At 32.5% G+C, this 10,402-nt stretch overlaps 2 protein-coding genes across 3 annotated transcripts; one reads left to right on the plus strand and one right to left on the minus strand.

The window, feature by feature from the left end:
• Positions 1 to 1,061: 1,061 nt before the first annotated feature.
• LOC136201105 (proteasome subunit beta type-4-like) lies at positions 1,062 to 5,254 on the plus strand. 2 transcript variants are annotated; one of them, XM_065991682.1, is made up of 7 exons: positions 1,062 to 1,210; positions 1,620 to 1,726; positions 1,845 to 1,921; positions 2,156 to 2,285; positions 2,446 to 2,605; positions 2,697 to 2,882; positions 4,840 to 5,254. In XM_065991682.1, exons 2-7 carry the CDS (start codon positions 1,671 to 1,673, stop codon positions 4,951 to 4,953), a joined length of 723 nt encoding a protein of 240 aa, XP_065847754.1. In that variant the 5' UTR covers positions 1,062 to 1,210; positions 1,620 to 1,670; the 3' UTR covers positions 4,954 to 5,254. The 2 variants fall into 2 exon arrangements, with proteins under 2 accessions (XP_065847754.1, XP_065847755.1); XM_065991683.1 differs by having other exon boundaries at positions 1,079 to 1,235.
• A 3,910-nt stretch (positions 5,255 to 9,164) lies between these two features.
• Positions 9,165 to 9,861, minus strand: LOC136234825 (gibberellin-regulated protein 11-like). The gene is made up of 3 exons (XM_066024311.1): positions 9,722 to 9,861; positions 9,565 to 9,610; positions 9,165 to 9,492 (listed from the first exon to the last, which is right to left on the minus strand). The coding sequence occupies exons 1-3, from the start codon at positions 9,791 to 9,793 to the stop codon at positions 9,311 to 9,313; spliced, it is 300 nt and encodes a 99-aa protein (XP_065880383.1). The 5' UTR covers positions 9,794 to 9,861; the 3' UTR covers positions 9,165 to 9,310.
• Positions 9,862 to 10,402: the final 541 nt, after the last annotated feature.

The raw sequence follows: 10,402 nt of genomic DNA on the forward strand, positions 1-10,402 counted from the left end.
GAGAAATAAACTCAGATGTGAATGAGGAAATGATGCCTGAAAGAATCCAGATGCATCTCTATAATTGTGAAGTAAAATGACAACAATACCCTTGCTTAAAAACGTCATCGTTTTGGTATAAGGAAATCAGAAACATTTATAATGGAAAGGTGAGCAATTACTTAAAAGCACCTAGCTGTTGAACATAAATATTGTATAGGGAGGGTTCAATTGGAAAAAATTGCCAAAATATCCCAATTTTACAGTTCAAAGCTTTCGATTTTAAAATTATAGATAGATAGACAAAAGTTCTAATTCTATTTAAGGTGGATTCTATAAATTATAGATTATAGGATGTAATTACATTTAGGATTAGTTTTTTACAAATTATATTAATATTTAATATACACGATATATGATATCTATTATAAAATATTTTTAACATCAATATTATATTTTAATAAGTATTTCTATAGATATCTCCATAGTTAACCCTAACGCTAATGGGTTGGGGATTCCTGTGATGCGGGGCTAGCTATTACTGTCCCCAACCAATCCCCAAGAATTGAGATAATTTTTCTTTCCATCCCCTTATAAAATTGGTATTGGGGATTCCCCGACCCTAATAAAACGGGATCCAATGAATATGCCACATTGACAAGCCTATCTATTGCGCGAGGTTAAAGTGTGATGAGTTAGTTGCGCTACATGAAGCGCAGTTGCGTTCACATGGACTCTGATGACCACGTAAATTTGGTCATTCACAATTAGATCTAGGCGGATTAAATATAAGCCTTAGGATGATTTGAATCTCTACTTTAGGATTTTAATCCGCATAGATCTAATAGTGAATGATCAAATTTACGTGGTCATAATGGTCCATGTGAACGCAATTGACATGAAGCGATTTCTAAAATTTATCTTTAGATCGATTGTCCCTTTTCTTCTTCTTTTTTTTTTTTTTTTTAATCATCGATTGTCCCTTTTCCTCTATCGAATTTCTTAAAGCCCACTGATATACCCAATTAGATAAAGCCCACCTAAGAAGCCCCACAGCAAGCACTCGGCCCATTACATAACACAGTCTGCCGTCGAGTATAAGCAAAGCCTTGATCAAACTCGCCGTCGATCTGATTGTTTGTATTACGATTCCCACAGCAGTCCTCTCCTCACCGTTCAATCCATCTCAGCGTTCAGAACACCTCGTCATTCAGTCCATCTCACCGTTCAGGTCACCTCTCCCTTTAAAGTTTTCGGTTAGTTCAAGTATTTGTTTTTGTGAATCTTTTATTTTTTGATATTTGGGATTTCGGGGGAACTGTTGAAGTTTGGGTCAAATTGTCTGAGATCTTTTTTCTTTGATTTCCTTTGGGTAATTGATGTTTTATAAGAACTATTTCAGTTAGTAATTCCAATTTCCAACTATTCTTTGATTTCGTTTGTTGCATATATTCACAGATATGTATGCCCTTTTTGCACTTTCCACCATTGCTCTTGATTTACTTTATAGATGTCTATTTTCTTTTGAGGGCTTAACAGAATGTGGGACTATAACTTCATGTCTTAGAATTGGGATGAGAAAATATAAATACATTTGGAAATTGTTCTATGTTTACTTACTTTTTTTTTATCTGCTTCAGCTTTTCCTGCTTGATTAACAAACCAACAACATCACCCTGACAAAGAAAGAGATGGGCTCTGAACCTGCCAAGCTTTTGGGGCCTGACTCAGCTGCTGAAAGAACACTGTAAACCATCTTCTTCTCTCTTTGATCTAAATTAAATTTAGGTATATTGTTAATTTTGGAGGCGTTTCTCGCAGTGTAATTGAAATTATTATTCCCCTATGTGTTTATGTTGGTCTAGGTACCCTTATGTGACAGGGACGTCTGTGGTTGCTTTGAAGTTTAAGGATGGCATTTTGATGGCTTCTGATATGGGCGGTTAGTTATTCTTAATTACCTATGTTGTGTGGTTTCTCTATCATGGAAAAAGAATTCCTGATTGTATTTAGTACACAATATTCAACTCTTCCCTTTCAAATTGTATACGAATTTGGCTTGCATATATCTTTTTCTTTTCCTTCATGATTATTTGAATTGGGCTCCTTTCCCGTTTATAATATATATTGGGATAAATTATGAGAATAATTTCCCCCTTTTCTCAATGAATGGCAGGATCTTATGGATCCACCTTGCGATACAAGAGTGTGGAGCGAATTAAGCCCATTGGAAAGCATTCTCTTCTTGGTGCTAGTGGAGAAATGAGTGATTATCAGGAGATTTTACGCTACCTTGATGAGCTAATGTAAGTGTAGGTGGTTGTTGATGACATTTGAAGATTTAGTTAATTGCTATAACTTGTTATGGACTCCTTTTGGAGGAAAAAAGCATGTAGATTATTTTCTTTGCATTGTTATTAACTTGCTTCCATGGAACTGTTAATTGTTATTGTTTAATATCTGCAGCCTATATGACAATATGTGGGACGATGGCAACTCTTTGGGTCCTAAAGAGGTGCACAACTACTTGACAAGGGTGATGTATAATAGGCGCAACAAGTTCAATCCATTGTGGAATTCTCTTGTTCTTGGTGGAGTGAAAAATGGACAGAAGTATCTTGGCATGGTAGCCTTCAGTTTTGTGCATTGTTTGCAATCTGAACCACCTATTATTTGTGTAGTGCTGAGTTTTTCTGTTTCCTATTGTGCTTTTTCAGGTCTCTATGATAGGAGTAAACTTTGAGGACAATCATGTAGCAACTGGATTTGGTAATCACCTTGCAAGGCCAATACTTCGTGATGAATGGCACGAGAATCTGAGTTTTGAAGATGGTGTTAAGTTACTGGAGAAGTGCATGCGTGTGCTCCTATATCGTGATAGATCTGCTGTGAACAAGCTTCAGGTTTGTGTTTACCAAAATTGCCTGATTATCAGTATTTTTTTTCTCCACTTATCATGCTGAAAAGTGATAAAATTGGCCCGGTTTTGCTGAAACTTTTGTAATGTACTTCTCTATCTGGTGAAGAAGAATTAGTATATCAGCTTTAAAATGGATGTAGTTGAGGGTCTTTGGAAATGAGTTAAGCTTGAAAATATTAACATGCTCCAATGAAACAAAATAAATGACTTTGAGTTATCTAAAAATAAATGCTCAGTGATCACTAGGGAATTGAACTGCTGGGGTTCCGTCTGGTGTTTGAACAGGATGCTTAGATGTTGAAAAATGCTGGGTAAATTGAATTCCATATTGAATTGTGACTATGACACAAATTGCTCTGATCCATATATGGCTGCAGCAATTACTTTCCTTTTTGGTATTTCCCTGGCTTTGGGGCTGTGCTTTGGTACCATAACATGCCTCTAATTTGTTTGTGTAGTACAAAAAAACACTTTTTGTTGGTGTGCTGAATCCTTTATGGCATACCTCCTCCTGTCTTATTGAATCATTGTAATATTTCAACAAATGATATAACATTAACCCTCAGATTGTATTCAGTGAAAATGGAAAGAAGCTGTGATTGGGTTTTCATCTAGGAAGCACAGAAACTTCTAGGAGGTTAACGTATGACTGCCGGACACTCCGAGGACATGCACCTGACATCCCAAAAAAGTGTCCCCTCTTTTTTCCTTTTTTTTTTCAATATGGGGACACAGCTTCTGAGTTATTTAAGTAGAATATAGAGGGTTTTTTTTAAATAACTTTACAAAAAAAGGAGGTTGATATTAAAAAATAAAATAAAACCCTAATAAAAAAAAAAGAAATCGAAATCTAAAGAAAAGAATGTATACAGCTATCCCTTTTTTGGTAGTTTAAATAGTTAATAGTTTGAAGTATGAAACGTCTCTTTTTGATGAATTAATGACTTATTATGGATGTTATTTATAGTTTATACGAACTTGTGAATGTTATATATATATATAAATTTGGTGTGTCCCCACCGTACCTGTGTCTCATTTTTTTTAAAAACGAGTACCCGTGTCGGTGCTTCATAGGTTTTCATGTAAGATGGTCGGGACGTGAAAGTAATAGCTTGGTAGGAAGTTAGGAACGCCGGTTTCTTTCCAGAAGCCATAAAAGGCGGCCCGGTGCACTACGCGTCCCCGCAAAGCGAGGGTCCGGGCAGGGGTCCCACCGCAAGGGTGTATTGGGGGCAAACCTTCCCGTGCCAATCTTTTGGCAAGAGGCCGCTACTAAGACTCGAACCTGTGACCTATCGGTCACACGAAAACAACGTTTACTGTAGCCATATGAAAAAAAAAATCTTAATTGTGAGAATAAATAGCATAGGGAGTTAATGCTTTTTCATAAAATCTTGGGGAGAAAGAAGAATGAACTCAAAGCTGTGGACACGTCCTTCTATTCTCTTGACATTTGTTGTTTATCTCTATTTTTGTAATATGTAGAAAGTTCATTGTTTATAATAATCCTCAAGGTGTTGTCTAGAAACCATTTGCCTTTCTTAATTCATGTGTTACGTATTTTTCAGAGTTCAATTGTGTTTTTGTATTTACATGCTAATCATATGCAAACTTGCATGTTTTCTTGTTTTGTTTTTTTTTTAAAATAAATTCTTCCAAGCTTGCAATCCTCCATCTTGATAATTTGGGAATTTTGAAAGGCATAAGTTTTGTCCATTGACTTCATTACCGTTATTGTAGAAATTATAAACAAGGTTGATCTGAAGGATGGTGTTTGTCCAAATGAAAATGGTGTTTAGCTTGAAAAGATGTTAATAGTATTACCTAATCTTCATAATTTAATATTAATTAAACATTTTTTTCTTACAGCATATTATAGTTGGAGTAATTTATGTTCTCTCTAAATTGACGGTTGACATATTTCTTATCTAAATTTGCAGATAGCTAAAATTACTGAAGAAGGTGTAACGATTTCACCTCCCTATGCATTGAAGACCTTCTGGGGATTCTCTGCATTCCAGAATCCAACTGCAGGTGCTGAAGGTTCATGGTAGAATTTGGTACGTTGGCTTGGGCATTAACCTGAACTTAATCTTATGAAGCGCAAACGTTCCCAATTTGTTGTTTTAAATCTGCTTATTTTGAAATCTGAACCATAAATAGTTTATTTACAAGTTTCCCTTTTCTGTGTAAATGCTCTTAGTCTCCATGACTGCATTTCTGGGAAGAAATTGGATACTTGACATTACAACAGTGGCTTAAAACTTGAAATCATGTTTCCATTTAGTAGCTATGTTTGACTTTGAGATTTCGGCTTTACGACATGAATGACATATGTGGTGAAGAATACTGCGATTGCTGTGGATCCCAAAATGGTGAGAAGTGAAATGTTATTGCTTTACCTCCAAATCTATAGAGTAGATGTTTCTAATTTCTGCATTACTATAGTGTCTTTTCGCCACTTTGCTGGTGCTGGTGCTGCAAACAAACCTTGGTTGCAGTAATATCTGAAATAGACAAAATGTAGTTAAAGTTTTCCAGTGAAACCCAGCCCTTTTATGCCATAAATAGCATGTAATTTGTATCGATTGAAGTGTTATTTATCACGGGGAGCATCCCCGCAGTTTCGGTGCTGGATCCACCACAGTATACAGGAAGTGACCCGTCCCTATCTCTATTTGGGCATTGGAGATAAAATATTCCCGTTCTTGTTTCCATGAGGACTATTTATGCTTTGATTTGATGAACGGTTGGAGGGTTAGGAAGAGAAAGGTTTCTCATGATGGGTATGAGATTACCCCCTTGGGGTACCCGGTATCGGCCATGTATTTGGAAATTTATGATCTGTTTGGTTTACCTGCTGTTTGCTATTACGGTTTGTTATTTGGAAAATCTATTGTAGTTCCCTCACTAAAGATCTAAAACTCTCATTTTTAATACGAAAAGGCAAACAGAAATAGAAAATGGAGTAAACAAACACGCTCTTATTTTCTTGAAAGTTGATGAATGTGAACACCAAATTGAGGAAAAATGCAGATGGTCATTTTATCAAAATGATTTTTTTTTTTTTTTTTATTGTTTTAGTTTCTTGATAATTTGAAATATTTAAATTTATAATGTTAAATTTGTGCATGGTTTATTAAATTTATGTTCTATTAGATTTGTAATCTATTTATTTTATATCTTTATTCTTAATCGGTAAGTGTATCCGTGCATACCCATGATTTAGATGGATGACTATGGAATTCAAGAAGTATATTTATTAGGGTAATTTAAAAATAAACGATTAAGAGTTTGAGATTGACATTATCTCTGGGTAACATATCCATTGTTATCTCTACTCATTTCTATCATAGCAAATACTTGCAAGGAACGAGAATATCAGATGCCATTCCGAATTCTTATAAGCAAATTATGGCTTGGGCTTGAAACCCCACTAACATAAACAAATTTTTTGAGGTGGGCTTTCAAAATTAAATGGACCTTACCATTGCATAACTGAGTTGGAATGTAAATAAACTAGTTATAAGAAATCTGTTGATTTCTGACACGATAATAAGATTTATACAGATAATTCATAAAGATAATTCGATTAACATGACTTTGCATAATTATTATTTTTATATAATATATAATTATGTGAAATATATATGATTATGACACTGATAAATTGCTGTCCTCTGTGTTTAATTAATTATGGCTTCTTTTACTTCATGGCTTTACAAAAAAGATGTCCATAATTGGCGACATTATTAGTATAAAATCAATTGTAACCTATGACACTTTATCATTAAGTGCTTGTTTGGTTTCATGTTTTAGAATTATTTTTTGCTTTTTAATCTAAGCATGAGATAGAAAGTGTTCGTAAAATTTTGAAATAGTTGATTTTAGCAGAACAATCAACTAACATCTACTATTTATCAGGAACATGTAAACGATTCCTGATAAACCAAACAGGTCTGGATCCTAAAAATGCTGTACTATAATTTAATATAAATAATTTGTTTCCTTTTATTATACTCGTAAAAATTTCTGATGACAAGTTTTTTACTCTATATAACTGAACAGAATATATTTGTGGAGTATTCTGAGATTTTAGCTACTCTAATTAAAAAGGAAAGACATAAAAACAAAACACAAAAACAGTTCTGAATTTGCTGAAATTTGGCCACAAATAATAGGCAGTCCAAGAAAGGAAGCCAAACTGAAATCCATTCAGAATTATTATATTATTATTTATTTCTATTTTGGTTTCTACCCCTATTCATGTGAAAGATGATGTTTAACTTTCATGGATAAGAATAAAGTTAAAAATTAAATAATTCTAATATCATTTCCAATTATAGTTAAAATTTACCCTACTTAATATTAATTTGATCATACATAATCGTTGCTCAGTATATCATATAAAAAAAAAATTCTCTCATTCTCTCGTGTAATAATTGGAGAATAAGTTTTGGAATGTGATAAAAATCGGATAACGGTGATAATTTTCAATCGTAAAGTATCAAAAATAATTTCCAGCTAAATTTGAAGGACCCGTAAAACGTCCAATATTCATGAGTGAACCCCGTAGGAAGTGAAAAATCTCTATTGTATAAGGGATAAACCCCAACACAAGCTCTCAAAGAGAAATGTAAGTTTGATTGATAAAAAGTTATTTCTTACAAAGAAATAGATGAATTTATATCATCAATTAACAAATTACATAAAAATCAAATTACATAAATAATTAAAGGAATAAGGTTAAGAGGTAAAATGAGGTAAGGATAAAGGTGGTAAGCTGGTAAATATGGTGGTGGCATGAGTTGTAAATAAGGGGTGATAATTTTGTAATTAGAAGAAAGCTGGAGTGAGGGGCAAGACTGATTTGTAAGGCTCTTTAAAGAGTCCACCCAACAAGTGGGTTTTAATCTGAAATATAGTTGATGATTTTGGTAGTCCACATGGTGTGTGAATTACCAAAATAAGAATCGGGAGCTCTTTTCTAGATCCACACGATGCGTGAGCTCTGTCTTTCACATAAAGGGTATTCCCTTTGCTTTAATGTGTTGTCTCTTTGACCTGATTTCTTCCACCACTTGTCTCATCTCATTTAGTTGAATGGATACATGCATTAGAATGTTCAAAAACATATAGATACATTAAAAACTAAGATAAAAATTATTCAATGCTCGGAAAAACCAAACTAAAAATTCTTGAAAGATTAAAACAACTCTATATTTTGAAAAAAAAAAATTCACTTTTGAAAGATTAAAACGGACTTATAAAGGACATAAGTAATATTAACTTCATGTAACAACTGGCGCGGAGCCATATTAGAACCCGAGGGGCTGGAGTCTCCCGACTCAACCTTTGAGTAATGATGGTTCTGCTCCTCATAGGCTCCTAATATTAGTTTATATACACTTTATGTAATATTATTTTAATATTTTAAAATAGATGATGATTTAAAATGTGTACTTTGAGTTTTTAGGTTCAAATCCCATCATCCTCATTTTATTTTATAATGTTTTTTTTTTTAATTTATTTGAATTTTATTGAACCATGTTACTATTATTAACTAATTTTAGTAGACTCTTTTCCATTAAAAAGTTTATTTTTATTTATTTTGGAGAATCAAATAACTTAATTTCTAAATTAAAATTAAAAACAAAAAATGTAAAAATTTTATAATTTCTTAGAATTTAGAATTAGATTTATAGAAAATTAAATATGTCTCTCTTTTTTAGAATGACATTTCTAATTTTTTTAACCAATATATCGAAATGTGTGTTTTAACATGTTGAAAACTAAAAACAATTTAGGAAAATTTACATATAAATTCACTTTTAAAAAACTATCTATAATTAGTAAAATCATTACTTTTAATATATTTTAAAGATTTGTAAATTGAAATTTAAATTTTGTAAATTATAATATAAAATCATAATATATAGAAAATAATGATATTAAAAATTAAATTTAGTGATATAACTTAGTTTTAATTTTATATTTCATTATGATATTTATGTATTTTACCCAAAAAAAAATTTACTCAACTTTGAAAAATTATGCTAAAATTAGCCCCAAAGTATAAATTTGGGACTCTGCCACTGGCGTAGCTATATATAATAGAATTTTCTCATTTTGATTTTAGCATTAAGTAACCAAAATAATATTTTTGAATTGGACAAAATCATAAAAAAAATATATATAATTAGAGATGGGAATTTTATTCGAGACAGCTGATAATATAACACAAAACCAATTATAAAAAAAAAAAGACAGAATGAGACTGATATCAATATAAAAGAAAAAACTCATCTTTAATTACATCAGATGGTAACATCTTTTTGTTTATATACTAAAGTATCAAACTTTATTTTAATAAGATTCATTCATCCGGCGGCGGTATATGCGTAATTAAAATCAAGGGCACTTGCGTTTGCCACCGTGGGTGGTGAGAGAGGCGTAGCAAGGGCAAACGTCATAGTTACCGGCAGTACCCGGTGGTACACAGTTGCAGCGTGCACAGCAAGTTCCGCATGCTCTCTTGCATAGATTTGGCCTTGATGATAACTGACACCTGCCACTACATGCGCTTCCACAATCTGAACAACAAATTAATAATTAATAAACATGACAAATTCATGTTTTTTAATTAATCTATAATTAATAATTACCGATTTTGGCAAGAGGAGTATAAGGCGATGGTTGATTTGAGTTTACCTGTAAAAATCAAACCAATAATAATACTTTTTTAATTTCTAAATTAAATCCATTGGATTAAATTAATCAGTAATGAAGTGATTATTATTTATAGAAAATAGTAATATTTACCGTGGCATGAGCAAAATGGAGGAGAAGAAGAGAGAAGAGAAGTGAAGAAAGTAGAAGTTTGGAGATACCCATAATTAAGTGTATGGAATAGGAGAAAAGAAGTGAGTATTTATAGGGAAAATAAAGGGAGGAAAAGACAAGAGATAGTGCTTTTGAGTTGTCAGGAATAACCAAAAGAGACTCACTCACTTTGGACTGTTATGTGAAAGATTACTGATTTTAGTAACCAAAAAAAAAAAAGATTACTGATTTTTTTTTTTGTATAGATACATTTTCCCACGCGGAATTGCAAAATAATGCACATCTGTCTACTTCACCTACGCATATAATTCTAATTAAACAACCTGGCATTACTTGATTTTATTAGAATGGAACCTCTATTCTTCCCCCAAAAAAATAAATTTAATGATAAATTAAAACCTAACATATATATGCATATATATATATAAAAAAAAAAATCTTTGATTGGATGAGAGATTTTGAAGGGTAATTAAAAAGAGGGTTGGGAAGGGTAGGGAAGGGGATAGAGGATATTACTCTTACCTTTATTTAGGAGAAAGGGAAGGGTTCATCAAAACCCTTCCAAACTCACCGATTTGGTGGGTTGAAAATCTATTAAAAACCTATTAATTTTGAACCATTCAAAACCTTTACCCTCATATTTTTTAATCTTCCAAACAA

The sequence above is a fragment of the Euphorbia lathyris genome, chromosome 7, assembly GCF_963576675.1.
Source record: "Euphorbia lathyris chromosome 7, ddEupLath1.1, whole genome shotgun sequence".
NCBI lineage: Eukaryota > Viridiplantae > Streptophyta > Magnoliopsida > Malpighiales > Euphorbiaceae > Euphorbia > Euphorbia lathyris.

Bases quoted from the DNA above. Each gene is read 5' to 3' on its own strand.
- LOC136234825 (XM_066024311.1), bottom strand. From the start codon at position 9,793: ATGGGTATCTCCAAACTTCTACTTTCTTCACTTCTCTTCTCTCTTCTT. The intron at 9,611-9,721 runs GTAAATATTACT...TGATTTTTACAG, and splicing joins TCCATTTTGCTCATGCCACG to GTAAACTCAAATCAACCATC. The intron at 9,493-9,564 runs GTAATTATTAAT...TTTGTTGTTCAG, and splicing joins TACTCCTCTTGCCAAAATCG to ATTGTGGAAGCGCATGTAGT.
- LOC136201105 (XM_065991682.1), top strand. From the start codon at position 1,671: ATGGGCTCTGAACCTGCCAAGCTTTTGGGGCCTGACTCAGCTGCTGAA. The intron at 2,286-2,445 runs GTAAGTGTAGGT...TAATATCTGCAG, and splicing joins CGCTACCTTGATGAGCTAAT to CCTATATGACAATATGTGGG. The intron at 2,606-2,696 runs GTAGCCTTCAGT...GTGCTTTTTCAG, and splicing joins GACAGAAGTATCTTGGCATG to GTCTCTATGATAGGAGTAAA.